The 27,803-nt window shown below is 44.5% G+C and overlaps 1 protein-coding gene across 3 annotated transcripts in view; it reads left to right on the top strand.

Annotated features, from left to right (window-relative positions):
* MALT1 (MALT1 paracaspase) overlaps window positions 1-13,906 on the top strand; it is a 62,810-nt gene extending 48,904 nt beyond the window's left edge. For 2 of the 3 annotated variants that reach the window (XM_047086371.1, XM_047086370.1), the window contains 7 exons: window positions 822-999; window positions 2,497-2,571; window positions 2,916-3,043; window positions 5,628-5,777; window positions 8,357-8,514; window positions 9,833-9,958; window positions 11,016-13,906. In XM_047086371.1, coding sequence (XP_046942327.1) covers window positions 822-999; window positions 2,497-2,571; window positions 2,916-3,043; window positions 5,628-5,777; window positions 8,357-8,514; window positions 9,833-9,958; window positions 11,016-11,456 — 1,256 coding nt within the window. In that variant the 3' untranslated portion in view covers window positions 11,457-13,906. The remainder of the gene's footprint in view (window positions 1-821; window positions 1,000-2,496; window positions 2,572-2,915; window positions 3,044-5,627; window positions 5,778-8,356; window positions 8,515-9,832; window positions 9,959-11,015) is intronic. The other variant, XR_006963304.1, reaches the window with a different exon arrangement.
* The last annotated feature ends 13,897 nt before the right edge of the window (window positions 13,907-27,803 follow it).

Below are 27,803 nucleotides of genomic sequence, written 5' to 3'. Positions count from 1 at the left end.
AGACTACGTTTTTATTTTTATAGCCCTTACTAATTATGTATATAAATGCCTGTGGGATTTGTTTTTCCTTTTTTTGCCTATAGAATTTCCTATACTGGATTTAGTAGTTACTAGTCTTCTAAATATGTTTATTTGTTCATCCATTAAAAACTTACTAAGCTCCTGCTGTGTGCCAGGAATCCACAGATAGAGATAATACTGTCCCTGCCCTGGGGGAACTCCTGGTCTCATGGAGAAGACAAACGAGTCAACAAAGAAGTCCTTAGCCTTTTTCTTTTTTATATAACATAAGATAAATCTGCATTCCATATTATACCACTGGTTACAAATATACCATTTTTATGAACTAAAACATACTTCAGGACAGCATCTTGATGTCAGTTTAAAATACAGTATTTGGGGCGCCTGGGTGGCGCAGTCGGTTGGGCGTCCGACTTCAGCCAGGTCACGATCTCGCGGTCCGTGAGTTCGAGCCCCGCGTCAGGCTCTGGGCTGATGGCTCAGAGCCTGGAGCCTGTTTCCGATTCTGTGTCTCCCTCTCTCTCTGCCCCTCCCCCGTTCATGCTCTGTCTCTCTCTGTCCCAAAAAATAAATAAACGTTGAAAAAAAAAAAATTAAAATACAGTATTTGAAGACTGTTGTCGAAATAATTTTCGGTGCAAACTTAGTTAACATTGACTGTGTTTATAGTTGGGTATCTCTTAAATAAGCTTGCATTAACTTGAAGAAAATAAAAGACTGGGTTTTTTCCACAAGAGTGCTGCATGCATATTCAGAGTGCAATTTAGAGTTAATTTTTACCCCTTTATTCTCTTTTCCAGGATTATTATATTATGCAGGACATGGTTACGAAAACTTTGGGAACAGCTTTATGGTCCCTGTTGATGCTCCAAATCCATATAGGTCTGAAAACTGTCTCTGTGTACAAAATATACTGAAATTGATGCAAGAAAAGGAAACCGGACTCAACGTGTTCTTGTTGGACATGTGTAGGAAAAGGTAAGCTGTCTGTGTTAAATGAAGCTCATTGGATTGAGGTAAATACCAGCCTTGACAAGTAAATCTAAGGCAAACCTGGGAATTCTAAGAACCACCTAAGCTTGCGAATTTTTTTTTTTTAACGTTAATTTTTTATAGAGAGAGAGAGACAGAGCATGAGCTGGGGAGGGGCAGAGAGAGAGGGAGACACAGAATCAAAGCAGGCTCCAGGCTCCGAGCTGTCAGCACAGAGCCCGACGCGGGGCTTGAACTCAGGAACCACAAGATCATGACCTGAGCTGACGTTGGAAGCTTAACCGGCTGAGCCACCCAGGCGCCCCAAACTTGTGAATTTGTAATTACAGATTGAAACTGACCAAGAAGGACACTAGAGGAAAATATATTTTCTCCATGTGTACTTAATGATTTTAACTTTTTTCTTATTTGCTATAGAACAAAAGTGAAGAACTAAAGGGCGTGGGTATTTTTTCTTAATTTTTCTTAATGGTTATTTTTTTAAAAACTCTTTTTTTAATGTTTATTTTTTGAGAGAGAGACAGACAGACAGAGTGTGAATGGGGGAGGGGCAGAGAGAGAGGGAGACACAGAATCTGAAGCAGGCTCCAGGCTCTGAGCTGTCAGCCCAGAGCCCGCCCGGCTCGGGGCTCGAACTCATAAACCGTGAAATCATGACCTGAGCCGAAGTCAGACATTTAACTCTGAGCCACCCAGGCACCCCAAGGGCATGGGTATTTATTCACACTCCAGAAGGTTCAGCTCTTCAGAATAGTCTCTCAGTTATTCCTCCAGGAACTGACAGAAAGAACACCCGTGGTCAGGTGGGGGCTTCTGTCAGTCCTGGTCTCGCAGATACAGAAAGTGTAGCCGAACCACATGTTTGAAGCTTCAGATCCCAGTTGTTGGCCACTGTGTTACTAAGGAATAGAACCAGTGATTATTCCTCTCAGAAATAGAGTTTGTGCTTGCTCAGCGTTTACCAATCAAAAACCAATGCCAGGGGCGCCTGGATGGTGCAGTCGGTTAAGCGTCCGACTTCAGCCAGGTCACGATCTCGCGGTCCGTGAGTTCGAGCCCCGCGTCAGGCTCTGGGCTGATGGCTCAGAGCCTGGAGCCTGTTTCCGATTCTGTGTCTCCCTCTCTCTCTGACCCTCCCCCGTTCATGCTGTCTCTCTCTGTCCCAAAAATAAATAAACGTTGAAAAAAAAAAAAAAATTAAAAAAAAAAAAAAAAAAACCAATGCCAGAGTTCAGATGTTGGTCCTGTTTAAAGCTAAGCAGAGAAAGGATGTGGCCATCTGCCCTCTCAGCAGCATAGGAGCCCTGGATTATTTTGGGTAAATATGTGGCTGATTCGATAAAGGAATTTTGAATCTATAATTTTAAGTCATATGTAATACAACAGTGTTATATTTTCCATTATATTATTAAAGCTCTCCAAAATGCTGTTTAACTTTTTTCACATTTGTATCTGTCCTTCTCCCTCCTCCCTTTTATGTAGAAATGACTATGATGACACCATCCCGATCTTGGATGCACTAAAAGTCACCGCCAACATTGTGTTTGGATACGCCACGTAAGGAAATTTTATATTTATGTTCAAGATGCCTTCATTTTTCATGACTTCTTTTTGATTATAGATTAGAAGCCTAGACAGATCCATAGAAATGTAGGCATAAATTTTCCTCTTTGATATCCTCGATACGAAGTTTTAAATAATTGACTTTAGCACCTCCTATCCTGACATCTTCTTTTCACTAAGCACCAGAGCATTTAGTTCCTGCTTAAAGATTAACTGTTTAATTAAGATGTCATGCAGGAGGCTGAGAAGCAAATGAAGCTCGTCCGTATTTATGCAAGCCCATGTGGCAAGTGTTTCCTTTCTTTTTGTTTCAATTTGTCTTTTTGCTGTTTTTTAAGGTGTCAAGGGGCAGAAGCTTTTGAAATCCAGCATTCTGGGTTGGCAAATGGAATTTTCATGAAATTTTTAAAAGATAGATTATTAGAAGACAAGAAAATTACTGTGTTACTGGATGAAGTTGCAGAAGGTAAAATAAATAAAGAGAAAGCTACTCAGGGTCCTCTGGTAATTATTTTCTTCCTACTATTACTGTGCAGGTTTGGAATTAGTATTTATTTTATAAAAAACAAAAATTTAGGCAGTGTTCAGCAACACTCCATTTAATTTCCAACCCCCCCCTTCCTCATTCCCTATTGACTTGGCTTTATGCCCTCTGCTCAGCATGACTTGAGCCGCGGCGCTGATCGCAGGCAAGACTGTGGAATCGGTGAAGTTTCATTCTCCGAGTTGTGTGCCTCGTTTCTGTGCCTCATGCCTGGTGCTGCCCCGTCTGCTTGTTTGCAGAAACCTGGTCCCGAGAGCATCCTCTCCGAGGATTAGAGATACAGCCTTACAGAAATTTTGAGGCCTGGTGGAAAAGGCTGGGTTCGTTTTTTTCTTGATGCACTTAATGGTTTTTAAATTCTGCTTTCGGGGCGCTGGGTGGCTCAGTCAGTTAAGCATCTGACCTTGGCTCAGGTCACGATCTCGCAGTTCTGTGAGTTGGAGCCCCACATCGGGCTCTGTGCTGACAACTCAGAGCCTGGAGCCTGCTTCGGATTCTGTGTCTCCCTCTCTCCCTCCCTCCCTCCCTCCTTCCCTCTCTGTCTCTCTGTCTCTCTGTCTCTCTCTCTCTCTCCGAAATAAAGAAAAAAAATTTTTTAATTAAATAATAAAAGTCATACCAAAAAACAGTTCTTTTGCAAACCAGCCCATGAGAAATGGAGTTTCTTGGGTGTTCCAAAGATGGCAGGTTGAGTATCAGCTATGTGAGAGTTACCTAAGAGCCATGAGTCACTTTTATTTTCATGTTTTTATCAGTGCAGATCTTGTAGCTGGGTCACCTGACTTCGCCATCTTCCCATGTAACATAGACAGCCAGGGCTTTGGACCTCCTCCTGCCATCCTGCTTCAGCCAGAAAAGTCTGCTTTTATCTGCTTTATATATGAGGCTTCTGTTTCAGAATAGATTCTTCTATTTAAGAATCTTAGTTTTGGGGCACCTGGGTGGTTAAGCGTCGCGCTTCAGCTCAGGTCATGATCTCACTCTGCGTTCGAGCCCTGCATTGGGCTCTGTGCAGATAGCTCAGAGCCTGGAGCCTGCTTCAGATTCTGTGTCTCCCTCTCTCTCTCTGCCCCTCCCCCCCCCAAAAAAACAAGTAAACATTTTAAAAAATTTATTTTAAGAATCTTAGTTTTACCTCTTTTTTTCCAGATAAGTAACTACTTTCCCAAGACCAGATACTATTAGTTTATAACTTTATTAACAATAATATATAGAGATGTAGGAGAAATAATTTGTTCATATTAAATAATATATAGCTTTGTAAGTTTAAATTGAGATTTATCAATAATCATAAGTCTTTGTCTAAAATAGGTTGGATGAAAACACATTGTGGCATAACTTTTTTGTTAAGTTCAAAACCTAAAACATTGGCATATACTACTTACCAATGCCTGTGTTTGAGTGAAAATTAAAATATGCATGGTAGGGGCTCCTGGGTGGCTCAGTCAGTGAAGTGTCTGACTTGATTTGGGCTCAGATCATGATCTCATGGTTCTTGGGATCGAGCCCCGTGTCGGGTGTGGAGCCTGCTTGGAATTCATTCTCTCTCTCTCTCTCTCTCTCTCTCTCTCTCTCTCAAAATAAAGATATCTGAGGTGTAGATGGCACGGGACCTTAACTTTCTCGTAGATTATAAATAGTCATTTGTTTACTAATTGCGTGTATTTCCCAACGGAGTGCAGACATAAAATCAGGACTACTCTTTCAGTAAACAAATATACTTTCAGTTCTTTGTGAATTTTAAGGTTTAAGGTATTAGGGATTTGGTAATAGAATTATAGAAGATAAAAGTTAAAAGGGCCTTTAGAAGTGGGCTGGTCCAACATTTAAAAAAAATTTTTGAGGGGGGCGTCTGGGTGGCTCATTCGGTTAAGTGTCTGACTTCGGCTCAGGTCATGATCTCACAGTTCATGGGTTTGAGCCCCACGTCCAGCTCTATGCTGACAGCTCAGAGCCTGGACCCCACTTCGGATTCTGTGTCTCCCTCTCGCTCTCTGCCCTTCCCCCACTCATGTTCTCTTTCTGTCTCCCTCTCGCTCTCTCTCTCTCTCTCTCTCTCTCACATCTGTTTGCTCATTACTTTGACCCGTTCCTGGCACATAGTAGGTGTTCAGTAAATACTTGTTGAGTGAATAAGTGATAGATACTAAGAATATAACCTGATTTTCAGGAGAGTTCTTGGCCTAAGTATTTAAAACATAATATAATGAGGGGCGCCTGGGTGGCGCAGTCGGTTAAGCGTCCGACTTCAGCCAGGTCACGATCTCGCGGTCCGGGAGTTCGAGCCCCGCGTCGGGCTCTGGGCTGATGGCTCAGAGCCTGGAGCCTGTTTCCGGTTCTGTGTCTCCCTCTCTCTCTGCCCCTCCCCCATTCGTGCTCTGTCTCTCTCTGTCCCAAAAATAAATAAACGTTGAAAAAAAAAATTTAAAAAAAATAAAAAATAAAAAATAAAAAACATAACATAATGAAAAGATTGTGGTCTTAATACTTATTTCTTATCTTTTAGACATGGGTAAGTGTCACCTTACCAAAGGCAAACAGGCTCTGGAGATTCGGAGCAGCTTGTCTGAAAAGAGAGCACTTACTGACCCAATACAGGGAACAGCATATTCTGCGGAATCTCTGGTGCGGAATCTGCAGTGGGCCAAGGCACACGGTACGGTGATGGCTGCTTTTTGTGACGTTGTTCTATAATGTGCTTGTATTAAATCATGAAGGAGGTTTTTTCCTCCTGGATAAATTGTTTTCTTCTCAACTTTGTAGTGAAAACATTTTAGCGTGGTGGGCAAACCCAAGACCAAACAATCTACCTAATATACAGTCCCTTAGACTTGATCATATTCTGAGCTGCTGGAAGTGTGCTGTTTGAAAAATCAGACAGGCCTGGGTTCTGATTCTGTCCCTGCCCCTTGGTAAGCATGTTGTCTATCAATGGGGACAAGAAATAACACTTGCTACGGTTGTTGATGTTGAAGGAGGTCGCACGTGTAAAGGGACAAGCATACTAGTCAGCAAATACTATGTGCTCATAAATATTACTGGGCATTCGCTCTCTCTGACTCTTGAAGCAGCGAGTTGGTGAGCAGGAGAAAGAGGGAGTGGAAATCATATCTACAACATAATGAATTACTACTGGTAATTCTGTGTGTTTAGTGAAAAAGTAAGTTTAAATCATTGACAAATGAAGATTTTGGATTTGCTACGAGTCTTTTCCTCTAAAAAAGACCTAGGAGCATCTGGATGACTCAGTCGGTTAAGTGTCCGACTTCAGCTCGAGTCATGATCTCACAGTTCGTGAGTTCGAGCCCTGCATCTGGCCTTCTCCTGTCAGCACGGAGCCTGCTTGGGATCCTCTGTCCCCCTCCCCTCTCTACTCACACTTGCTCGCTTTCTCAAAAAAATAAATAAACAAACATTAAAAAGTAATAATAAAGATTAAAAACTCTAAACAACAATAGCAGAACACGGTGGTAAAGATCAACAGTGAAAAGAGAAAAAACAAAACAAAACAAAAAACCCTTTTATAAAATGAAACTGAGGAAGTATCTCTTTACTTGGTGGATGAGGTGCTGCCCAATTCATAAATCGCCTAATGAGGCCAATTAGATTTTCAAATTAAAAAAAAAAAGTTTAGAAGTGTCTGGTCCAGTATTTTCCTGTTTGCTCATTACTTATACCACACCTGGCACATAGTAGGTGTTCAGTAAAATAGTTATTGAGTGAGTCTGTGTTACTGAGACTATAACCTGATTTGCAGGAAGTTTTTGGCCCAAATATTTAAAAAAAAATTTTTTTTCAACGTTTTTTATTTATTTTTGGGACAGAGAGAGACAGAGCATGAACGGGGGAGGGGCAGAGAGAGAGGGAGACACAGAATCGGAAACAGGCTCCAGGCTCCGAGCCATCAGCCCAGAGCCCGACGCGGGGCTCGAACTCACGGACCACGAGATCGTGACCTGGCTGAAGTCGGACGCTTAACCGACTGCGCCACCCAGGCGCCCCAGGCCCAAATATTTTAAAACATCATGAGAAGATTGTGGTCTTAAAAAAATACTTATTTCTTATCTTTTACACATGGATATATGTCATCTTACCAAAGGCAAACAGGCTCTAGAGGGTCAGAGTAGCTTGTGTGAAAAGAGAGCACTGTTTTTGGTAACAGGTTTGGTATTTTTTATGTTAAAGAGTTCATGCAAAGGGCGCCTGGGTGGCTCAGTCGGTTAAGTGTCCGACTCCAGCTCAGGTCATGATCTCACGGTTCATGAGTTCGAGTCCCACATCGGGCTCCGTGCTGACAGCTCAGAGCCTGGAGCCTGCTTCGGATTCTGTGTCTCCCTCTCTCTCTCTGCCCCTCCCCTGCTTGCACTCTGTCTCTCTGTCTCTCTCTCTCTCAAAAATAAAATAAAACATTTAAAAATAATTTAAAAAGTTCTTACAAAATGGCAAAAGGAAAAACATTAAGACTCCCTTAATCACTCGCCGAAGGATGCAAATTCAACAATATACACAGTTGAGAATATATGAATAATTAAGAAACAAATATAAAAATGGTAAACTTAAGTAGTAATGAGAGAAAACAAAATTAAAACTATGATAGTGTAGTTTTTCCTTTTTAATCTCATCAACTGGGTAAACATTTTGAAAATTAATGTTCATTTTGGAAATTGTATGGTCAAATCTATTTATAGTCTACGTGAGTGGAGAATGTCACATGTGTGAGGAACCGTCCAGCAGCTGTATCTAAAGCATTAAGTACATGTATATAAGAAATATTAACTGTGGTAGAAAAACAATAAAATCCAGAAATACTATAGATATTCAAGAATAGTGGAGTTGTTCAAAGTAGCAAACTATTCGGCAACATTATGCTTATTGAAAACTATTTTCATGAAGATTGAGGCAGCAGTGAAAATTTACAAGTTGTATGGATACTTTTGGTTACCACTGTCAAAATTATATACGCAGAGGGACAAGAACTGTCAGGAAATAGTAAATGCGAGGCTTTTATTTGCCTGACCAACCAGCAGAATATGGGGCTTTTTTTCCTCTTTCTGTAAGTGTATGCATGTGTGTTTATGTGTCTTTGAACAATGTGTTAGTTACAGAACCTTTCTGAGTAAAAACAAAAGCCCTGTTTTGCCCTTAAAGAATATTTATCTGTCGCTCATCATCAGAAAACTTACCGAGCACTCCTCAAATGATTATTTACAGGTTGTTCTTTTTGTTCTTTTTCAGAACTCCCAGAAAGTATGTGCCTTAAATTTCAGTGCGGCGTCCAGATTCAGTTAGGGTTTGCCGCAGAGTTCTCCAACGTCATGATAATCTACACAAGCATAGTCCACAAGCCGCCCGACGTAGTAATGTGCGATGCCTATGTCACAGATTTTCCTCTCGTAAGTCCCCCCTTTCTTCTTTGGTTCAAAATATACCGATTACAGCCTCACTTACTAATAACTAAACATTTGGAAACTTCATGGTAAAGTTAAAGGAAATGTAAATACCTATATATTCCATTTATGTAAATACTTATTTGTGTTTTAGTGACAGTAGTCATAATATTTAAAAACTAATCACCAAAAATATCCTAAATGTCAAATTTCACCCAGGAAAGAAGCCTTTAATTTCCCTTACCCTAAGTAGAATATCAAATACGAAGGAATAAAATTTGTTATTCTTTTTTTTCAACGTTTATTTACTTTTTGGGACAGAGAGAGACAGAGCATGAATGGGGGAGGGGCAGAGAGAGAGGGAGACACAGAATCGGAAACAGGCTCCAGGCTCTGAGCCATCAGCCCAGAGCCCGACGCGGGGCTCGAACTCACGGACCGCGAGATCGTGACCTGGCTGAAGTCGGACGCTTAACCGACTGCGCCACCCAGGCGCCCCAAAATTTGTTATTCTTATGTCAAAAATAATTTCCTTTTAAAAACTACTGTTGTTAATTAAAGTCTTATGGTAGTATATTGGAAGCACAGAAATTTGTTTTTCCATAAATTAAGATACAGTATGTATTTTGTGTCAGCCTAAAGAAGCCAATAAATAGTATCCCTCTTTCCTACACGAGTTTAGTAAATTGAGAAGTAAGCAAGGTGCAAGACAAATCCAGAGCATCACCTTTGGTATTGATAAAAGCTTCAAGGAGGACATTGCTTAGTGTGAGAGCAGATGTTCCAGCACTGAAGCCCAGAATTAGATAGGTCTCTCTACCAGCCCCGGCAGCTTTCTGGGCATTGGTCAGGGCAGAACCTGAGGCCTTCTCCCTGGAGTTCCAGAACAGATCTCCCGCCCTGAGCCAGGAGTTGTCTCTTAGAGAAGAAAAGGGAAGGGCTGTCTGTGTCTTGTCCGTTTATTGTTTCTAGATAACCCCCTGCACCTGCCCAAAAGTGATGAATAGAAGGACGAGAATCCAGGAGTCACACACTAATGGGGCTTGGATGTGAAAGGAAGCTTGGAGTGGGTGAAGAAGTGTCTCTAGGGATAGTTTGGAAGTAATTGTCCTTGCACAGCTAACTTTTTAAGCATATGTGTGCAGAATTTAGAATTCCTATTGTACTCTAGAGTGTTGTCTTTATTGTTTGTTTAGTCCTGGATGAGAGTTTACCTACTCAGCCAAAATTCGTAAGAGAGAAATACCTGTTCAGATATTTTATTGTCATGGACAGTGTTGTGAGTCTCACTGATTTCATTAACAACGCCTGCTACTTTTCACAGGACTTAGACATTGATCCAAAAGCTGCAAACAAAGGGACGCCTGAGGAAACTGGCAGCTATTTGGTATCAAAGGATCTCCCCAAGCAGTGCCTCTATACTCGGCTCAGTTCACTGCAAAAATTAAAGGTTATTACTTTTCCTGTTTGTAACTGCTAATCTTATGAAAGTGAAAACTCATTTTGGCGTGTGACGGTTGTATCGCTTTATAGACTGCTGCTTCGTTGAGTGTTAAATTGAAGTAGAGATACGTGATACACAGTCTTATCAGTGACCCCCCTTCCGCGTGGTGTTCTGTCCCTGCTAATGGCCTGAAGATGTTCACATGAGAGTGTATGTGATGGAAAAGAGGGGTGCCTGGGTCTCAGTTGGTTAAGCATCCAACTCTTGATTTTGGCTCAGGTCGTGATCTCACAGTTTGTGAGATCTGTTCAAGTCCCCGTGCTGACAGCATGGAACCTGCTTGGGATTCTTCCTCTCTCTTTGTCTGTCTGTCTGTCTCTCTCTCTCTGCCCCTCTTCTGCATGTGTGTGCTCTCTCTCTCTCAAATAAACATTTAAAACAAAAAAGTTAGAGATACAGAGCATAGTCTGCTTTTAAATATCTTTGCATCTTTGAATAATCATTTTCTAGTTGGAACAACAGATACAAACTATCGTCATCCTGTTCATAGCTAATCTTCTTCAGTCTCCTTTGTCTGTGAAATAAGCCTGTGATCTGATGCAGTTATACTTTTCCACCTGTGACCATGGATTATTATCTCATAATACTTTTTAAAACAGCTAAACTTTTGGCCTGGGTGTAAAGCCAGGTTTTCTCCTTAAAGGACCGTTCTCCCATCTCCACCAGTTGGGTAAGTTTCCCAAGCCCCACTGCTTGGAAAACACCTTTAAACTATTCCTCCAGAATACAGTACAAGGTCTCTGTGATTCTGACTACCGTCAGTAGTAAGTACTAGAATTCTGCCAATTCAAAGTATCGAATGAAGGAAAGGGAACATGATTATAGCCGGCGTTGCTTAGTATAGGGAAGGTGTAAACGGGCCTTGAGGATTGGAAGCTGGGAAAGGGGAGTGACAGTGGATTTTGTTGTGTGGTCCTGTGCGTATTTGTAGATGTCAGTGATACTCTGAGACTGATGTGCTCTCACAGTTGATAAAAATAACTTTATTCCTGTTCCTTTTCAGGAACATCTAATCTTCACAGTGTGTGTGTCGTATCAGTACTCAGGACTGGAAGATACTGTAGAGGAGAAGCAGGAAGTAAACGTTGGGAAACCCCTCATTGCTAAACTGGACATTCACCGGGGTTTGGGAAGGAAGACTTGCTTCCAGACGTGTGTCATGTGTAACGGCCCTTACCAGAGCCCTGCGTCCACCTCGACGGGGGCTGGACAGTATCACTCGTCTCAAGACTCCTTCCACGCTCTTTACCATTCGCATCTTGGTAACTCAAGCAGCGTTTTGCCGTCAGATAGTTGTCATTGCAGCCGGACCGCGGATGCATTTATCTCAAGTCCCCATTCCCACCGCGACTCGTGTCGCTTTGGGAGAAGTAATGTGCCAGTAGAGACAACGGATGAGATGCCGTTCAGTCTCTCTGACGGGCTCCGAATTTCAGACAAGTGACCTCCTTGTGTTTGAAAGCTGCCATAATGACTACACGCCTCCTGTGCTACGGGACCGACAGGAAGTGAGGTGTGACGAAAAAACAAATACATTTTTGTAGAGAGAGAGGATTAATAGTGGCTATTTCATGGCAAACCCAGGACCTTGAGATGTTGGAATTATATTATTTAGCCACAGACTTCCTCTTCCTCTTCTTGTAAGATTTGGTGAATTGGTTGGCTTGTTCTGTAAGAATGAAGTGTGGATGTGCTTAGAACAAAAGTATTTTCATTTCGAGCACTCGGAAGCGACAACAGTAGGAATGACATTATTGTTGAAGAAGTCCTTGTATTTTTAGAATGAGGAAAAAAAACCTTGGTGATCATCAGGCTTAACCTCGTTTTATCGGTGGGAGAAACAGATTGTGGCATCTTGTTGAAGTGAGAGCTGACACCAGAACTGAGATCTCCAGATTTCTATTCCAGTGTTTATTCCACTACATACTGCCTTCCTGACAGGTTCTGAGACAGGTATTATTTTTGTAGATAGATTTAAAGATAATATGTAAATATGCATGTGTGTATATAGCCTAGTAATGTGCAAACTTTAATTTGTGATTATATGACTTTACTACGAATGTCTGTTAACAGGTTTGTATCTAAATCTTCTGTAAACAGGCTGAAAGTTCTTGTTCCTAAGGTCGTGAAAGCACGAGAGGTGATGAAATGTTTGTCTCTGTTAGAGCAAGACAGCAGGACAGTTCTGCCACTGGAGAATCCTGGCCAGCTGCTTATCTGAATCCTACAGACACTGGATATGTCTTCCTCGATAACATTAATTTTCTTAGTGAATTGTACTGGCCTTGAGAGATCATCTTACCACTGTTGGTTCTACCGAAAGCAAGTGAAAAAGACAACTGCCAATAACCAAGATACTGAATTCATAACTTTAAAACGTGCCACAAAGAAAATACCAAGCCCAGATGGCTTCACTGCTGTATTCTACCAAACATTTAAAGAATTAGCACCAATCCTTTGCAAATTCTCCCCAAAAAATGGAAGTGAGAACACTTCCCAAGTCATCTTATGAGGCCAGTATTCCCCTGATACAAAACCAGTGAAGGCATCACAAGAAAACTACAGATCAGTATCTGTTCTGAATATAGACTCAAAAGTCATCAACAAAATACTAGCAAAGTGAATCTAGCAACATATAAAAAGGATTTTACACCATGACTAAGTAAGATTTATCCCAGGAATTCAAGGTTGGTTTAACATCCAAAGTTCAATGTCATATGCAGATGCTTCTCGTTAGTCACAGCATTCACCTTATGCACATTATTTCCATTCCATAAAGTCACTGTGGATACTGAATTAGTGAATACAGAGCGATTGCTCCTAGGGGAAGTGTGTGTGTATATACATACCTCAAATAGATTACAATCTTAAATCCTGAAGACAATTTATCCTGGTACATATTGTTTTATTTTCAAAAGAGAAAACGAAGTTTAGAAATATTAAGTGACTTGCCTGAAGCCACCCCACTAATAATTGCCAGAGTTGGGATTCATACTAGCCCCAGAACCAGAACTTTTTTGCACTGCACTGCACTCCCCCTGCCCCCTCATCTTCTGGTCACGTCTGGGGGGACCTGGAACAGGAAGGCAAAGCATTGCCTTGTTCAGCTCCACGGAGAACACGCACATCAGGAAGCTCTAAATTTCGTGTGTCTGCAGATGCCTGTGAATGATCATAGAAGTGCTAACAGTTTTGAGGTGGGGATTACAAACAAGTTTAGATATAAATTGGTAAATTCATAAATATAGAATCGAAAATAATGAGGATCAATGCTACCATGTTCATAAAGGACTAAATTACCACGTTGACTTAATTGTCTTCATAGTTGCAGGAAGAGCTTTGAAAAACTCAGCACCCTTTCATGATAAAAATAGTCAACAAACTAGGAATAAGAGGGAAACTTCTCAACATGATATAAAGAACATCTACAAAAACCCCACACCTAACATCATTAATGGCAACAGACTAAATGCTGAATGTTCTCTCCCCAAAATCAGGACTAAGACAAGGATATTTTTTCTCACCACTTCTATTCAACATTGTACTTGAGTTTCTAGCCAGAGAAATCAGTCAAGAAAAAGAAATAAAAGTCAACCATATTGGAAAAGAAGTAAAACTATGTATTCACAGATTATATAAACTTGTTTTGTAGAAAATTCTAAGAAATTCATTTAAAAACTAAATGAGCTCAATAAAATTTTAAAAATTAAAAAAAATACACAACTTATGCTCAATAAAAAAACATCATTGTAAAAAAATAAAATAAAATAAAAACTGCATGAGCTCACCAGACCACAGGATAGATACAAGATCAATATACAAAGATCAGTTTTGTTTCCATATCAGCAGTGAATGTTCTGAAATTGAGATTTTTTTTAATTCTATTTACAATAGCATCAAGGTGAACAAAAACTACACAACATTGTTGAAATTAAGACCTAAATAAATGGAAATTCATTTTTGTTCATGGATTGGAAGACTTTACATTGTTAAGATAAAAATGCTCCCAGAATGCTCCAGAGTCCGTGCAATTCCCATTAAAACCCCTGCTGGCTTATTTGCAGAAACTGACAAACTGATAAAATTCATATGGAAAATTACAAAAGCCAAAACAATCATGAAGAAGAGCAAGGTTGGAAGACTGACACTTAACCAATTTCAAAACTTACTACAAAGCTACAGTAACCAAGGCAATGTGGTACTGGCATAAGGATAAACATGGGTTTCGGGAACATAAAATATAACTGAGGATCCAGAAATCAACAACGTTTATGAACAATTGATTTTTCACAAGTGTGCCAATAGCATTCAATAAGGAAGAGTAATCTTTTCAACAAAAAGTCCCAGGACAACTGTATCACAAAGCGCTAAAGGACCATCATCTTACACAAATTTCAGCCCCAGATGGATCGTATACCTAAATCTAAATGGATCATATACCTAAACTATAAAATTGACAAGAAAACATACCAGTAAATCTTCCATTTCTTATACACAGCACCAAATGCACAAGCAACAAGGGGAAAAAATTGGGACTTCCTCAAAATGAACTTCAGTGTTTTAAGGGACACCATCAAATGAAAAGACAACCCACAGAATGGCAGCAAATTTTTGAGATTATGTCTGATAAGGTACTTATATCCAGAATACATAAAGGACTTTTGTAATAATAATATACTAGTGCTTAATTATGGTTACTGTAGAGCAGAAACCAATGAATTGCCCAATGGGCTTTCTGTGATGATGGAAGCGGTCTATGTGTAAGCTCCTGACGTCATAGCTTCTCGGCCCGTGTGGTAATTGAGCAAATGAAATACAGCTGGGGGCTCCTGTATTCAGCTGTGCAGGTGTTCTGTATATTTGAATTTTTGAAAGCATGTATTTATACTTTTAAAACATTTTTTAAAGTAACAGAGCTGTGTAGTTTTTGTCTTTTCTATCGGCCATACTTTTATTTTCCTTGACCTCTTATACGCCAGTCGCTCTGTAACCTTAGCGTAGGATTTTATACATCAGTAGCATTTAGGAGGGGTAACCCATTGATGCCATTGCAACGTGAGCGAGAGATTAAGAAGGCAAGGCTCACCTAAATCCAAAGCTAATACTTGATTCTGGGGAAGGGGAGATTTTCTGGAAAGTAACTTAAAAATTACAAAGTGGCAATTATAAGTTACATGTTTTAAAAAAAATTTTTTTTAATGTTTATTTTTTGAGAGAGAGAGGGAGCACGAACAGGGAAGGGGCAGAGAGAGAGGGAGACACAGTATCCCAAGCAGGCTCCAGGCTCTGAGCTGTCAGCACACAGCCCAACGCAGGGCTCAAACCCCCAAACCGCGAGATCATGACCTGAGTCGAAGTCGGCCACTTAACTGACTGATCCACACAGGCGCCCCTAAGTTACATATGTTTTCTAGTAAAAAAAAAAAAAAAATAACACCTGGATCGTTGAATATAAAACATTAAAGTATTATCCATCTAAAGGTGAACAGACCAAATAGGCAGAGCCTCGAGAAAGAAAATCTTTAAAGCATACTGACAGAGAAAAGGGAATAGACCTTTCCTTTTCCCCCACTGTTGCTACTTTGCAGACCTCTTACTTGCACACAAAGCAACGATGAGGTGGTCTCTTCAGTTGTCACAATTGTTGAGGACTTGTCAGATTCCAGAGATTCGATCATGTAGCCACAGCTGAGATAATTGATAGATTGACACATAGATCGGCACAAGTTTATTATCAGAAGGAGATCTGATTTTTTATACTTTCATTTTTGTATTTTTTAGAGTGAGAGAGAGAGCACAAGCAGAGGAGAGGGGCAGAGGGAGAGAGACTCTTAAGCAGGCCCCACACCAAGCACGGAGCCCCACGCAAGGCTCGTGACCTGAGTCAAAATCAAGGGTCAGACGTTCAACTGACTGAGCCACCCAGGCGCTCCAAGATCTGATTTTTTTTTTAAACAAAATGCCTAATAAATTTTAAATTGTTTCCTGTTACTTGAATGCTCGCCTACTAATAGAGTATATATCATCACTGCTTTTAACTGTTAACTAATGCCAAACACGCAAAACTTACAAATTACTCTTGTGCAATTTCAACCTGTTTTTCTGTTTTGACATTGTGAGTTTGATCCAGGCCTGACCAAAATCTGTATATTTTTAGTATTTTCCCTTAGCTCCTATGACCTATGTCTTATACTGATAAAATATTAATTAGCAAAGAAAAATATACCCAGAATATGAGACTGTATAAATGCATTTAATTTTTTTGCAATTTGACAGCGTTAAAAAATATTTTTGCATCACTGACACCAAGTCACTTTATAAAGGAGAAGGAGTCCGCTCATTTCACCACCCAATAGTAGTTTGGTTTGAAGTGCGCCCTTGCAGCTTGTCTGTGCTTTTGTGTATGGGGACAAGGATATAACATGCGAGGGCTTCTAATACTTTCCAGGGCTGGCAGTAGTGAGACAAGGGTCATCATTCTTCAAATCTGGCTTTCCCAGAACCATACCGGTCAGTATGCTCACGGTTCGGCGTGTGTTATTTGTTTTCAGGATGCTTCCTACACAGCACTCTAATATTGGCAATGTAGTATTACCTTCTAAAATAAGTTGCAATGGGGGCGGCTGACTGGTTCAGTTGATAGACCATGCGATTCTTGATCTTGGGGTCGTGAGCTCAAGCCTCACTTTGGGTGTAGAGCTTACCTTTTAAAAAACTGAAAGTTAAAACATTTTTAAAAATAAGTTGCAACTGGGGCTCCTGGGTGGCTCATTTGGTTAAGCGTACAACTCTTGGTTCCGACTCAGGTCATGATCTCATGGTTCACATTTCAAGCCCCGCATCGGACTCCGTGCTGACAGTGTGGAGCCTGCTTGGAATTCTATCTTTCCCACTCTCTCTGCCCCTCCCCTGCTCACTTTCTCTGTCTCTCAAAAAAACAAAAACAAAAAAACAAAACTGAGTTTTGTTCACTCCAAAATCACCTTTCAAAAAAGCATGGAAATTGAACATCACCAGTTATTTAGAATAAAGTATAGTGTGTCTGCACCTGAAAACAGTTGATTAGCAGTGTTTCTCTGCTGGCATTATTTGTCTTCGCTTACCTGAATTTTTCAGTTTTTATAAAGGAACAGATATTATATAATTTTCAAATATAGACATACACATTGACTAATATAAATATGCCAAGACTCAATAAATTTGTACTTAGAACACATTTTTAATTTTCATAAATGCTATCAAGTTTAAAAATGCACATGGGGCGCCTGGGTGGCGCAGTCGGTTAAGCGTCCGACTTCAGCCAGGTCACGATCTCGCGGTGCGTGAGTTCGAGCCCCACGTCAGGCTCTGGGCTGATGGCTCAGAGCCTGGAGCCTGTTTCCGATTCTGTGTCTCCCTCTCTCTCTGCCCCTCCCCCGTTCATGCTCTGTCTCTCTCTGTCCCAAAAATAAATAAACGTTGAAAAAAAAAATTTAATAAAAATGCACAGGACTTCATGCATTTTTTAAAAGAGATTTTTTTTTTTACGTTTATATATTTTGAGAGAGCAAGCCGGGGCAGGGGTGGGGGTGTGTAAAGCGAGAGAATCCCAAGCAGGCTCTGCACTGTCAGTGTGGAGCCTGATGCGGGGCTCAAATTCACAAACCGTGAGATCATGACCTTGGCTGAAACCAAGAGTCAGATGCTTAACCAGTTGAGCCACCCAGGTGCCCCATGCGTTTTTTAATGTCATGAGTGATGCATACATAGGTACTTTTTATTCTACCTGTTATAAAATAGCTAAGCCTAAAGTAATTACCACAAATCTAAAGTAATTCCCAATTCTTGCATCATGTTGGAGATTTGTTGAACAGCATTTTTAATTTTTTAATGTTTATTTTATTTTTTTAATTTACATCCAAGTTAGTTAGCATATAGTGCAACAATGATCAGGAGTAGATTCCTTAATGCCCCTTACCCATTTAGCCCATCCCCCCTCCCACAACCCCTTCAGTAACCCCTCTGTTTGTTCTCCATATTTAAGAGTTTTTGTCCCCCTCCCTGTTTTTATGTTGTTTTTGCTTCCCTTCCCTTATGTTCATCTGTTTTGTACCTTAAAGTCCTCATATGAGTGAAGTCATATGATATTTGTCTTTTTCTGACTAATTTCGCTTAGCATAATACCCTCTAGTTCCATCCACGTAGTTGCGAATGGCAAGATTTCATTCTTTTTGATTGCCGAGTAATACTCCATTGTGTGTGTGTGTGTGTGTGTGTGTGTGTGTGTGTGTGTACACCACATCTTTATCCATTCATCCATCAATGGACATTTGGGCTCTTTCCATATTTTGGCTATTGTTGATAGTCTTGCTATAAACATCAGGGTGCATGTGCCCCTTCGAAACAGCACACCTGTACCCCTTGGATAAATACCTAGTGTTGTTGCTGGGTCGTAGGGTAGTTCTATTTTTAATTTTTTGAGGAACCTCCATACTCTTTTCCAGAGTGGCTGCACCAGCTTGCATTCCCACCAACAATGCAAAAGAGATCCTCTTTCTCCGCATCCTCACCAACATCTGTTGTTGCCTGAGTTGTTAATGTGAGCCATTCTGACAGGTGTGAGGTGGTATCTCATTGTGGTGTTGATTTCTATTTCCCTGATGATGAGTGATGTGGAGCATTTTTTCATGTGTCGGTTGGCCACCTGGATGTCTTCTTTGGAGAAGTGTCTATTCATGTCTTTTGCCCATTTCTTCACTGGATTGTTTTTTTGGGTGTTGAGTTTGATCAGTTCTTTATAGATTTTGGACACTAACCCTTTATCTGATATGTCATTTGCAAATATCTTCTCCTGTTCCGTTGGTTGCTTTTTAATTTTGCTGATTGTTTCCTTCACCGTGCAGAAGATTTTTATTTTGATGAGGTCCCAATAGTTCATTTTTGCTTTTGTTTCCCTTGCCTCTGAAGACATGTTGAGTAAGAAGTTGCTGTGGGCAAGGTCAAAGAGGTTTTTGCCTGCTTTCTCCTCGAGGATTTTGATGGCTTCCTGTGTTACATTTAGGTCTTTCATCCATTTTGAGTTTATTTTTGTGTATGGTGTAAGAAAGTGGTCCAGGTTCATTCTTCTGCACGTCACTGTCCAGTTTTCCCAGCACCACTTGCTGAAGAGACTGTCTTTATTCCATTAGATATTCTTTCCTGCTTTGTCGAAGATTAGTTGGCCATATGTTTGTGGGTCCAATTCTGGGTTCTCTATTCTGTTCCATTGATCTGAGTGTCTGTTCTTGTGCCAGTACCATATTGTCTTGATGATTACAGCTTTGTAATACAGCTTGAAGTCCACTGTTGAACAGCATTTTAAGTAAATGGTTGGCTGATTATTCCTACATTAATAAGTCGCTAGCACCAGGCTTTGACTATCTGTCTATCTTCATTTGAGAGAGAATCCCAAGCAGGCTCCACACTGTGGAGCGCAGAGCCCAGCATGGGGCTTGAACCCACAGTCTCTAAAGATGAAAGTCACAGGTCACATTCCAAGCATTTCTAAAGGTGTTTACCTAAAACTCAGTAATATTGCTATATTAGGCTCAACAGAGTTCTGACAGGGAGAGGTGTTAAAATATACTTAAGTCTTTTCATTACTCCGTTACAAAGATTTCTTGTCTTCCCTGAAGACTGATGATACACTATGTATCTGATTTATACTCTGTAGACATGTGTGTATATACATGCGTCCCCCCTTGCTGCCAGACTTGGGTTTTGACACTTTTATCTGACCTCGCCGTCCTCTGTCCCGTGCCCCAGCTTGGGTAAGTGGCCCTGTCCCCCTCCCAATTTCCCATCCTCACACCCGAGTCTGGTGGTTTCCAAACTGTTCAGAATAGCTTGTCCCTGGTAGGTGGGACGGGGGTCCCCCCCTTTCTGTTTCATCCAGAGCATCTGTACTCTTATCCGTTTACACCCCACCTTTCCAAGTTACCTTTGGCTTGTGTAAAAAGTTTCTCAGTAGGGGCGCCTGGGTGGCTCAGCGGTTAAGTGTCTGACTCCTGGTTTCGGCTCAGGTCATGATCTCACAGTAGTTGGGACCGAGCCCCACGTCGGGCTCTGCACTGAGCACAGAGCCTGCTTGGGATTCTCTCTCTGTCCCTCCTCTGCTGGCACACGCACTCTCTCTCTCTCTCTCTCTCTCTCAAAGTAAATAGACATGCCTATTTTTCTTGGTAAAAATCAATGGATCTCCTCTCACTAGACCCCACCATTGCTTGGGGACCTTCTCACACACAGCTGGTTCGCATACCAGCTGGGTGACAAGGCTGAGAAAGTAAGGAAAGAAAAAAAGTCCCACTGAGCTGTGAGGGTGTCTCACCTCCCCGTTCAAGGGAGGCGTTCAGGAGGCCACCGAGCAGATACAGACAGACTTGTTTCACTGTGCTTCACACATACTGGGTTTTGTTGGTTTTGTGTTGTTTTTTTTTTGTTTTTTTTTTTTTACAAATTAAAGGTTTGTGGAGCGAGTCTGTAGGGATCATTTTTCTAACAGCATTTGCTCATTTCGTGTCTCTGTCATATTTTGGTAACTTTTGCTCTTTCAAACTTCTTCCTTCTTATATTTGTCACGGTGATCCGTGGCTGATCACAGATTACTGATTATGATCTGCTGGAAGCTCAAGTGACGTTTAACATTTTTTAACGAAGTATTTTTTAGTAAAGGCATGCACATTAATTTAGACATCATGCTATCGCATGCTTAATAGACCACAGTGAAACATAACTTTCATCTGCACTGGGAAACCAAAATGTTCATTTGACTCACATTATTGCAATGTTCGCCTGATGGCAGTCATCTGGAGCCAGGCCACACTATCGCTGAGGTATGCCGATACTGACTAGGAGTTTTGGCAAATAGCACAAAACCCGGCCCTCAGACCGACTTCGTCATTCAAGATGTGGCTTCCTGGTAGTTGTTATGAACAAGGCAAGATGCCATCCGACCCGTCCCTGTTTGCATCAGTTACTGCTAAATACGGATTGAGTTTCTTAAAACCTGAGGCGACACGTTGGTGTCACCTGACCTCCTTGCGGCCCAGGGACATATACGACTTTGAAGGGCACAGTGACATTCCCATCGGCTCGGCAAAGTGCGCTTGTTGCGGGAGACCACGTGGTGGCCCTCGGGGGTCGGCATGCTGATACCCGCCCTCCCTCGCGGCACACGCAGGTAGAAGGAATCTACTCCTGAAATCCTTGTTGCGCTATATGCTAACCTGGATGCGAATTTAAAAAATAAATAAAAATAAAAATAAAGGGAGAAAAAGGCCAAATCACCATGGAAGGCATTCAGGTCAGTACGATAGGAACATGGGGAGGCAGTCCCACGAATCCGGTAAGGACACCAGGCCAAGATGCCCCAAACATCCATGTCATTGGCCACCCCTGCCAGTGACCCGGGGGGCCTCCAGGCCGAGGCCGCCTCTGCCCCCGACAGCACCGCAGGGCACCGCGGCCGGCTGCTGCCCGTGCCTCTTCTGACAGGTTTCTCTTTAGCAGCAGAAATACAGTTGGTCGGCTTGCAGACTCGCCCTCATTTGAGGTCTGACCCGTGACGTCTCGATGTCAACGTGTGACTCTCCGGGCTGCGTTTCCCCTCTCGCGCGCAGGTTCTGGCCCGTGGCTTGCAGCATGTGAGCAACGTGGGCCAGCGGAGAGGGCTGAGGGCCGCAGACCCCGCGGCGGTTACTAGATAGCATTGACTTTGTCCAGAGACTGACAAGTATGTCCCCAAACGATGTAGTAAGGAAGATTATTCGTGAGATCCTGCCCGGCGACATGGCGTAGCCAGCTCCCTGCAGGTGAGAGATGGGAGAAAGGGATGTCCGCTTGGGGGGGGGGGGGAGGCGGGGGCATGGGCAGCTGGCTTCTGAAGCGCCTCTTGGGGGCCCCCGGGTGGCTCAGTTGGTTGAGCACGGATTTGATCACGATCCTGTGATTTGTGAGTTTCAAGTCCCGCGTGGGGCTTGCTGCTCTCAGCACAAAGCCTGCTTCAGATCCTCTGTCCCCTGCTCTCTCTGCCCTTCCCCCGCTCGTGCACGTGCTCTCTCTCAAAAAAAAAAAAAATTGTTTTTAATTAAAAAAAATAAAACACCTCTTGGCCCACACTGCATGAACGCTCTCTGATCTGGTGCTATAGGCCCTGGGGTCCCCGACCCCGACCCGCACCCTGGACTCCAAGCCGCCTCCGAGCGGGGGCAGCCCGGCAGTTGCAGGACCGACCCCTCCAGGTTTCACATCCGGTCCAGAGGATGCAGTTCATGCCCTGGCCGCTGCCGCAATGCTGCTCGCCGGGCTTTGATGCCGGGCTTTGATGCCCTCAGATGCGGGAGGGCGGGTCTCCACAGTCCCAAGGGTTGGTTCCGCAGCCCCTGGAGGGAAAGCGCTTCGGAGAAACCCTTTGTTTGCATAGGCACCAGCAGACTCGTGGAACAGGCCTCCGAGTCCTCTGCATCTGGGTCCGGGGCCACCGCAGGCCGCTCCTTGCCGTGGAGGAGGACCAGCAGAGAGCCGGACCCCTGGCACTCCAACACCCGAGGAGCCCAGGGCCCTGGTGCAGGTGCCGCCCGCGGTGGAGAGACTGGAAACGCGCTTCCGGGAAGCTCCGCACCCAGGGTACTTCATAAGCCTGAGCTGCCGGCCACCCCCCCCCACCCCTGCCCTCCCCCACCCCACCCCTGCGTGGTACACCTGGGGGCCGCAAGCGCGCCCACGGTGCACGTGCACTCGCCGGCACCTGCAGGTCTGCTGGGCGGCCTTCTCCTCGCAAGCGTCGTCCCCCTGCGGGCACCCCCCCAACCTGAGGTCCGGGACCCCCCCCCCCCCCGGCGCCCGGTAGCAGGCAGTTGGGTTCGCCACTAAGATAAGCTGGTTCCGACGCTGGCCTTCCCCTCCATTCTCCGTAACCTGCTGGTGATGCTTCGTGCTCCCAGGGTCACAGTGTTTACGCTTCGCATTTCCAGCCCCCTCTTTCCCCCTCTGCACGAGACTTGGGACGCCTCGAGCTACTCGAATCCTTCTAACTGCGAGAATCTTCTTGGTAGAAAGGAGATCCCACCCAGAGAGAGGAGGCAGCGTGGGACTGAGAGGGCAGCGTCCCGGGGTTGGACGCCTGGTCTGCAGCTCACCCACTGAAGCCTCCACTTTCTCGAGGGCGGACAGCACTGTGTGCCCCGGGGGTACCTGTGAGCAGTAAACAAGGGGCCCCGGTAAAGAGCTTAGCTCGGGCAGGATATAGTAAAAACTCGGTAACTGTTACCAACATGTTCACCCAAATAAAGTGGGTCACCCATTGGGTTATTTAACTAGAGAGAAAAGAAAGGTGTGGTGGGTTGAATGGTGGCCCCCCCAAAAGATAGCTTTACCTTCTAACCCCCAGACCCTGTGACCCATGACCCTGTTTGCAAACAGGGTCTTAGCAGATGTACTTAAGTTAAGGATCTGGACAGATCATCCTGGATCAGGGTGGGTAGGATGAGATCTCTAGGAGAGATGGCAGAGGGGAAGACGGGGTGCGGCTCGAGGCGGGGGTTGGGGTGCGGCAGCCACAAGCCAGGGATCCCTGCAGCTCTCAGGTGAACCAACCCTCAGGTGGCCCCAGCCCCTACCTGCCTTCGGAGGTACACAGATGGAGAGGAGGCCCAGCGGTTCCTGAGCTCCATCCGCTTTGCGGTCCAGAGCCTTCCCTCCAGTCACTCTTTGGCTGCAATCTCTTGCGCCCCCTCCTGGCCCACGGAGAGAAGTGCGGCTCCTCCGGCACCCGCCCCCCCTCCCCGCCCCCACCCCGAGCTATTGGAGATAATCGGGTGAAATGAGAGAACCAGGGAACCTCAAAACTGAAGACAGAAAGATGTTTGTAAGAAAAAAAAATTTTTAATGTTTATTTTTGAGAGAGAAAGAGAGAGAGCGCGCGCGCGAGTGGGGTAGGGGCAGGGAGAGAGGGAGACACAGAATTTGAAGCAGGCTCCAGGTTCTGTCAGCACAGAGCAGGATACAGGGCTCAAACCCACGAGCCGTGAGATCATGACCCCAGCCGAAGTCCCACGCTCAGCCAACTGAGCCACCCAGGAGCCCCTGTAAGGGAACATTTTCAAATAGTGCATTCTTGGCCTCCATCTTGAAAAACAGTGTGAAACCTTCAGCACTTGTCCCAAAGCCTTCTGCTCTGCCCCGTGCCCTGTCATCGTTCTTGGTAAATTCAGCTGGATGTTGCTGGCCTTCCCAGCCTTCCTCATCAACAGAGACCATTTCCTGCAACCGAACCCACACCTCCCTGGAGCTATCCTGGGCCTTGTCACCCCAGAAATTCGTTTAAACCTTCTGCTGTCTGATCCAAACTTCTGTGCTCAACTCACCTCCTGGGATGTCCCTTCAACAGTAATTTTTCAACCTAATCCAGATTGCTCATGCTGGGGGTGTCTCTAACTTCATTCCCAGCCTCTCTTGACTTAACCTTCTTCCTTCCTTCCTTCCTTCCTTCCTTCCTTCCTTCCTTCCTTCCCTTTCCTGTCTTACTCTGACTCTTGACAACCCCCTCTATTTGCTCGCCCTCCATTTTTTTAACTGGCAACACTCAACCCCAACCATCTTCCACACGCACTCGCTTTCTATGAAGACCCTTGTTCCTCCTGCCACCCTCTCCCTCTTGGCTGGGAGCTTGGCCTCAGCCATCACTGAGACAATGGAAGCCACCCCAGCCATCACTAGCATACTTCCATATACCCCCACATTTGTCTTTCTCGCTGTTACGACAGAGGGCCTGGCCCCCTCCTGTCTAATCCCTCCACACAGACTCAGGGTCCTGCCATCTTGTTTTCTCCCCCAGATGTCATGCCTTAAGGTATTTCTTCTTTCCTACATTATCAGCATCTTTCTTTTACGCAAATTATTCTCAAAAACAAAAATAAATAAATAAATAAATAAATAAACAAACAGATTATTCTCGTTGGCATACAGACTCGCCATCAGAGCCAGCTTCGTGGGCATAGACTTCCCGGCCACTCGGGGCCCCACGCTTGATTCAGTGGTTTACTGTCTGCTGTCTCCATCTTGAGATCGTTAAAAACTTTTGAAGGAGATGCCAAGGCTGTCTGTGGTTCTATCTCCAATTTCCCTCCCCGTCCCCTCCCTACATAGAAAGAATAGCCTGGGGGAACTGTCTCTCCTTCACTCTCCTGAACTCCTCAAGTGTCCAAATCTCACCACTTTTCTCCTGAAACTGCCCTTGTCGGAGTCACCATTTGGTCAAATTCACTGACAGGTTTTCTGTTGTCATCCCTGAAGACCATTTCCAATAGGTCTTCCTCTTTATTCTCCATTCTACTACTCTATTGATTCTTTTCCTGGCACTTTCCTCCATTCGTAAGTGCAGCATTTGTAAGGACGGAACTTATGTATTTCTTTCGTCTCTTTCCACTAGACCCTAAGCTTTGAGGGCAAGGATGGTGTGAGCCTGATGCCTGATGTAATGCCTAACACACAGAGGGCTTTCACAGATGTTCACCAACTCAACGAATGAATGAATGAATGAATGAGCAAGAGACCTAAAGATCTTGATAAGAAAATTCAAGTGATCAGTAACACATAAACTCAGCAGGGAAACGTTTAAAAGCTGAGAAGATCTGGGGCGCCTGAGTGGCTCAGACGATTAAGCGTCCGACTTCGGTTCAGGTCATGATCTCATGGTTTGTGAGTTCGAGCCCCGCATAGGCACGGAGCCTGCTTTGGATCCTCTGTCCCCCTCCTCTCTCTGGTGATCCCCCTCTTGCGCTCTCTCTCTGTCTCTCTCAAAATAAATAAATAAACTTTAAAAAGCTGGGAAGATCTGACGGGGTGACAGAAGAAGAGAGGCCACATACGTGGGTCACCTGGGAAGGAAGCCAGCCGGCTTAAAAGCAGTGCTCACTGAGAGAGCTGGAAGGAGGGTGGACGCTCCCAGAAGGTGAATGCTGGCAGGTAAGATTTCAGAGGCAGTTCTGAGTCCAGACTAGTTGTGGGGGGGGGGGGTGGCAGGGGACCAGGGGCATGGGTGGTTTAGCTAAGCTGGCAGTGAAAGTCACCGGAGTCAGGACATCAGAAGCTGCTGGGTAAGTGGCTTGCATGAATAGTCAAGCAACCAGATTGCTAACAGAGGTTGGGGTCAAAGGAATGACTTTGCCAAGATTTTCGACAAATAACGGCCGGCACGTATAAGGTGCCTACTATGTGCCGTGTGCTCTTCCAAGTGCTTTCCATATGTCCTGTCGTTTTCATGTTAACAACAACCCTACACAGCATGCTATTCCTATTACCCCTGTTTTGTATTTATTATCCCCAGTGTATCATTGAGACAAGAAAGGTAACAACCAGATCAAACCGCCAGCCAATGGAGCTGACCCGGGAATCCAAGCTGCCTGGCTTGTTTGAAGGACAAGAAGATGCCAGACACAAGAGGAGGTGATGTCGATGGCGAGCACGGAAAGGAAAGGAAGGCAGAACCAGATGGTGAAGGGCTTTGTATTTCGTGCCCTTCTGTACTCGCCCTCTAGACAGCTGGCGGACTTTGCGGGAGGTCAGACGGGCGGCCCGGCAGGATCACATATTAATTCAGACTGGCTGCGGGGTCGGGCGGGAACGACCTGAAGGCCATCTTGCCAGATGGGGTCCGACAGCACTTAGAACTCTGTTTGGGAAGGAGAATAGGAGCGTGTGGCAATGGTGGAAAGACAAGCAGGTGACAGGGCACCTCCTGAAGGAACAAGCAGAGTAAGGCCGCACCCCCACCCCCGGGGAAGCTGGGAGCCACAGCCCACCCCAGGGGGACAGCTGAAGCTCCCCGAGCCCGAAGGGGAGAGACCTCACGGCTGGAAATGGCTTGCGATGAATAATGCCAGTCTGCATCCCCACCGGGTGAGTCGGACCAGTGAGGGATGCTGGGCCCCAAGCCGAGGAGGGAAGGACCAGCGAAGAACCTGCATGAGGGACCCACGGGGTCCCTTTTGGGTCTGCAGCTCCCCACAGGCCTCCTGGCCCTGGTCCTGTCTCCTTCCGGCTGAGTCCTCGGAAGGCCGTGGGCCGGGACGCCCAGCAGAGGGCAGCACAGGCCTGAGTTTGTCCTGGGCTCTCCCACCTGGAAGGCGATTTGGACCTTCCCAGTGGGGATGTGGGAAGACGCAGGAGGAAGCAGTTTTGCATTTTTACTTGAATGACGGGAAGCAGGGGGGCGGCTAGAGGCCAGAGAGCCGAAGAATGCAGGGGGAGAGGCTGCCAGTCCAGAGATATTTGGCAGCCGGGCTCAGCAAGTGGTGGGTCCTTCTCCCGTCCCGTCCCGTTGCTCCCACGACCCTTGAGCCAAAAAGGGCAAAGATGCTCAAAGGTTTCCCTTCTGGGCGCGGGCCACCTGCCTCTGGACCCCCTCCTGCCTTGAGGAACAGTCAACATATGCCCACGGGCAACCCCTGTCCAGAGGGGTCAGGACCCAGAAGCCGCCGTCCCAGCCGGGCTCGGAACCCCCGCCCCGCCCGCCCCCGCGCAGGCAGCGAGGAAAACACAGAAATGCTCCTGGAAGGTGCCCTGGAACACGTGACTCTGGACTTGCATGAAGCTCCTAAAATTGGATGTCAAATCACCAATGAAGGCCCTTATGTCCCTCCCACTCCACTTTTTGGGGATGTGTGTGTGTGAGAGAGATTGTGTATATTTTTTTAATTGTAGTAAAATATACCTAACATAAAATTTACCATCGTAACCATTTTAAATGCGAACAGTTCAGGAGTGTCAATGCACT

Source organism: Lynx rufus, unplaced genomic scaffold, assembly GCF_022079265.1.
Source record: "Lynx rufus isolate CCGP_SWC_20201006 ecotype Redwood Valley unplaced genomic scaffold, mLynRuf1.p SCAF_20, whole genome shotgun sequence".
In the NCBI taxonomy this organism is placed as follows: Eukaryota; Metazoa; Chordata; class Mammalia; order Carnivora; family Felidae; genus Lynx; species Lynx rufus.
This window is presented reverse-complemented; position numbering and strand designations above follow the sequence as displayed.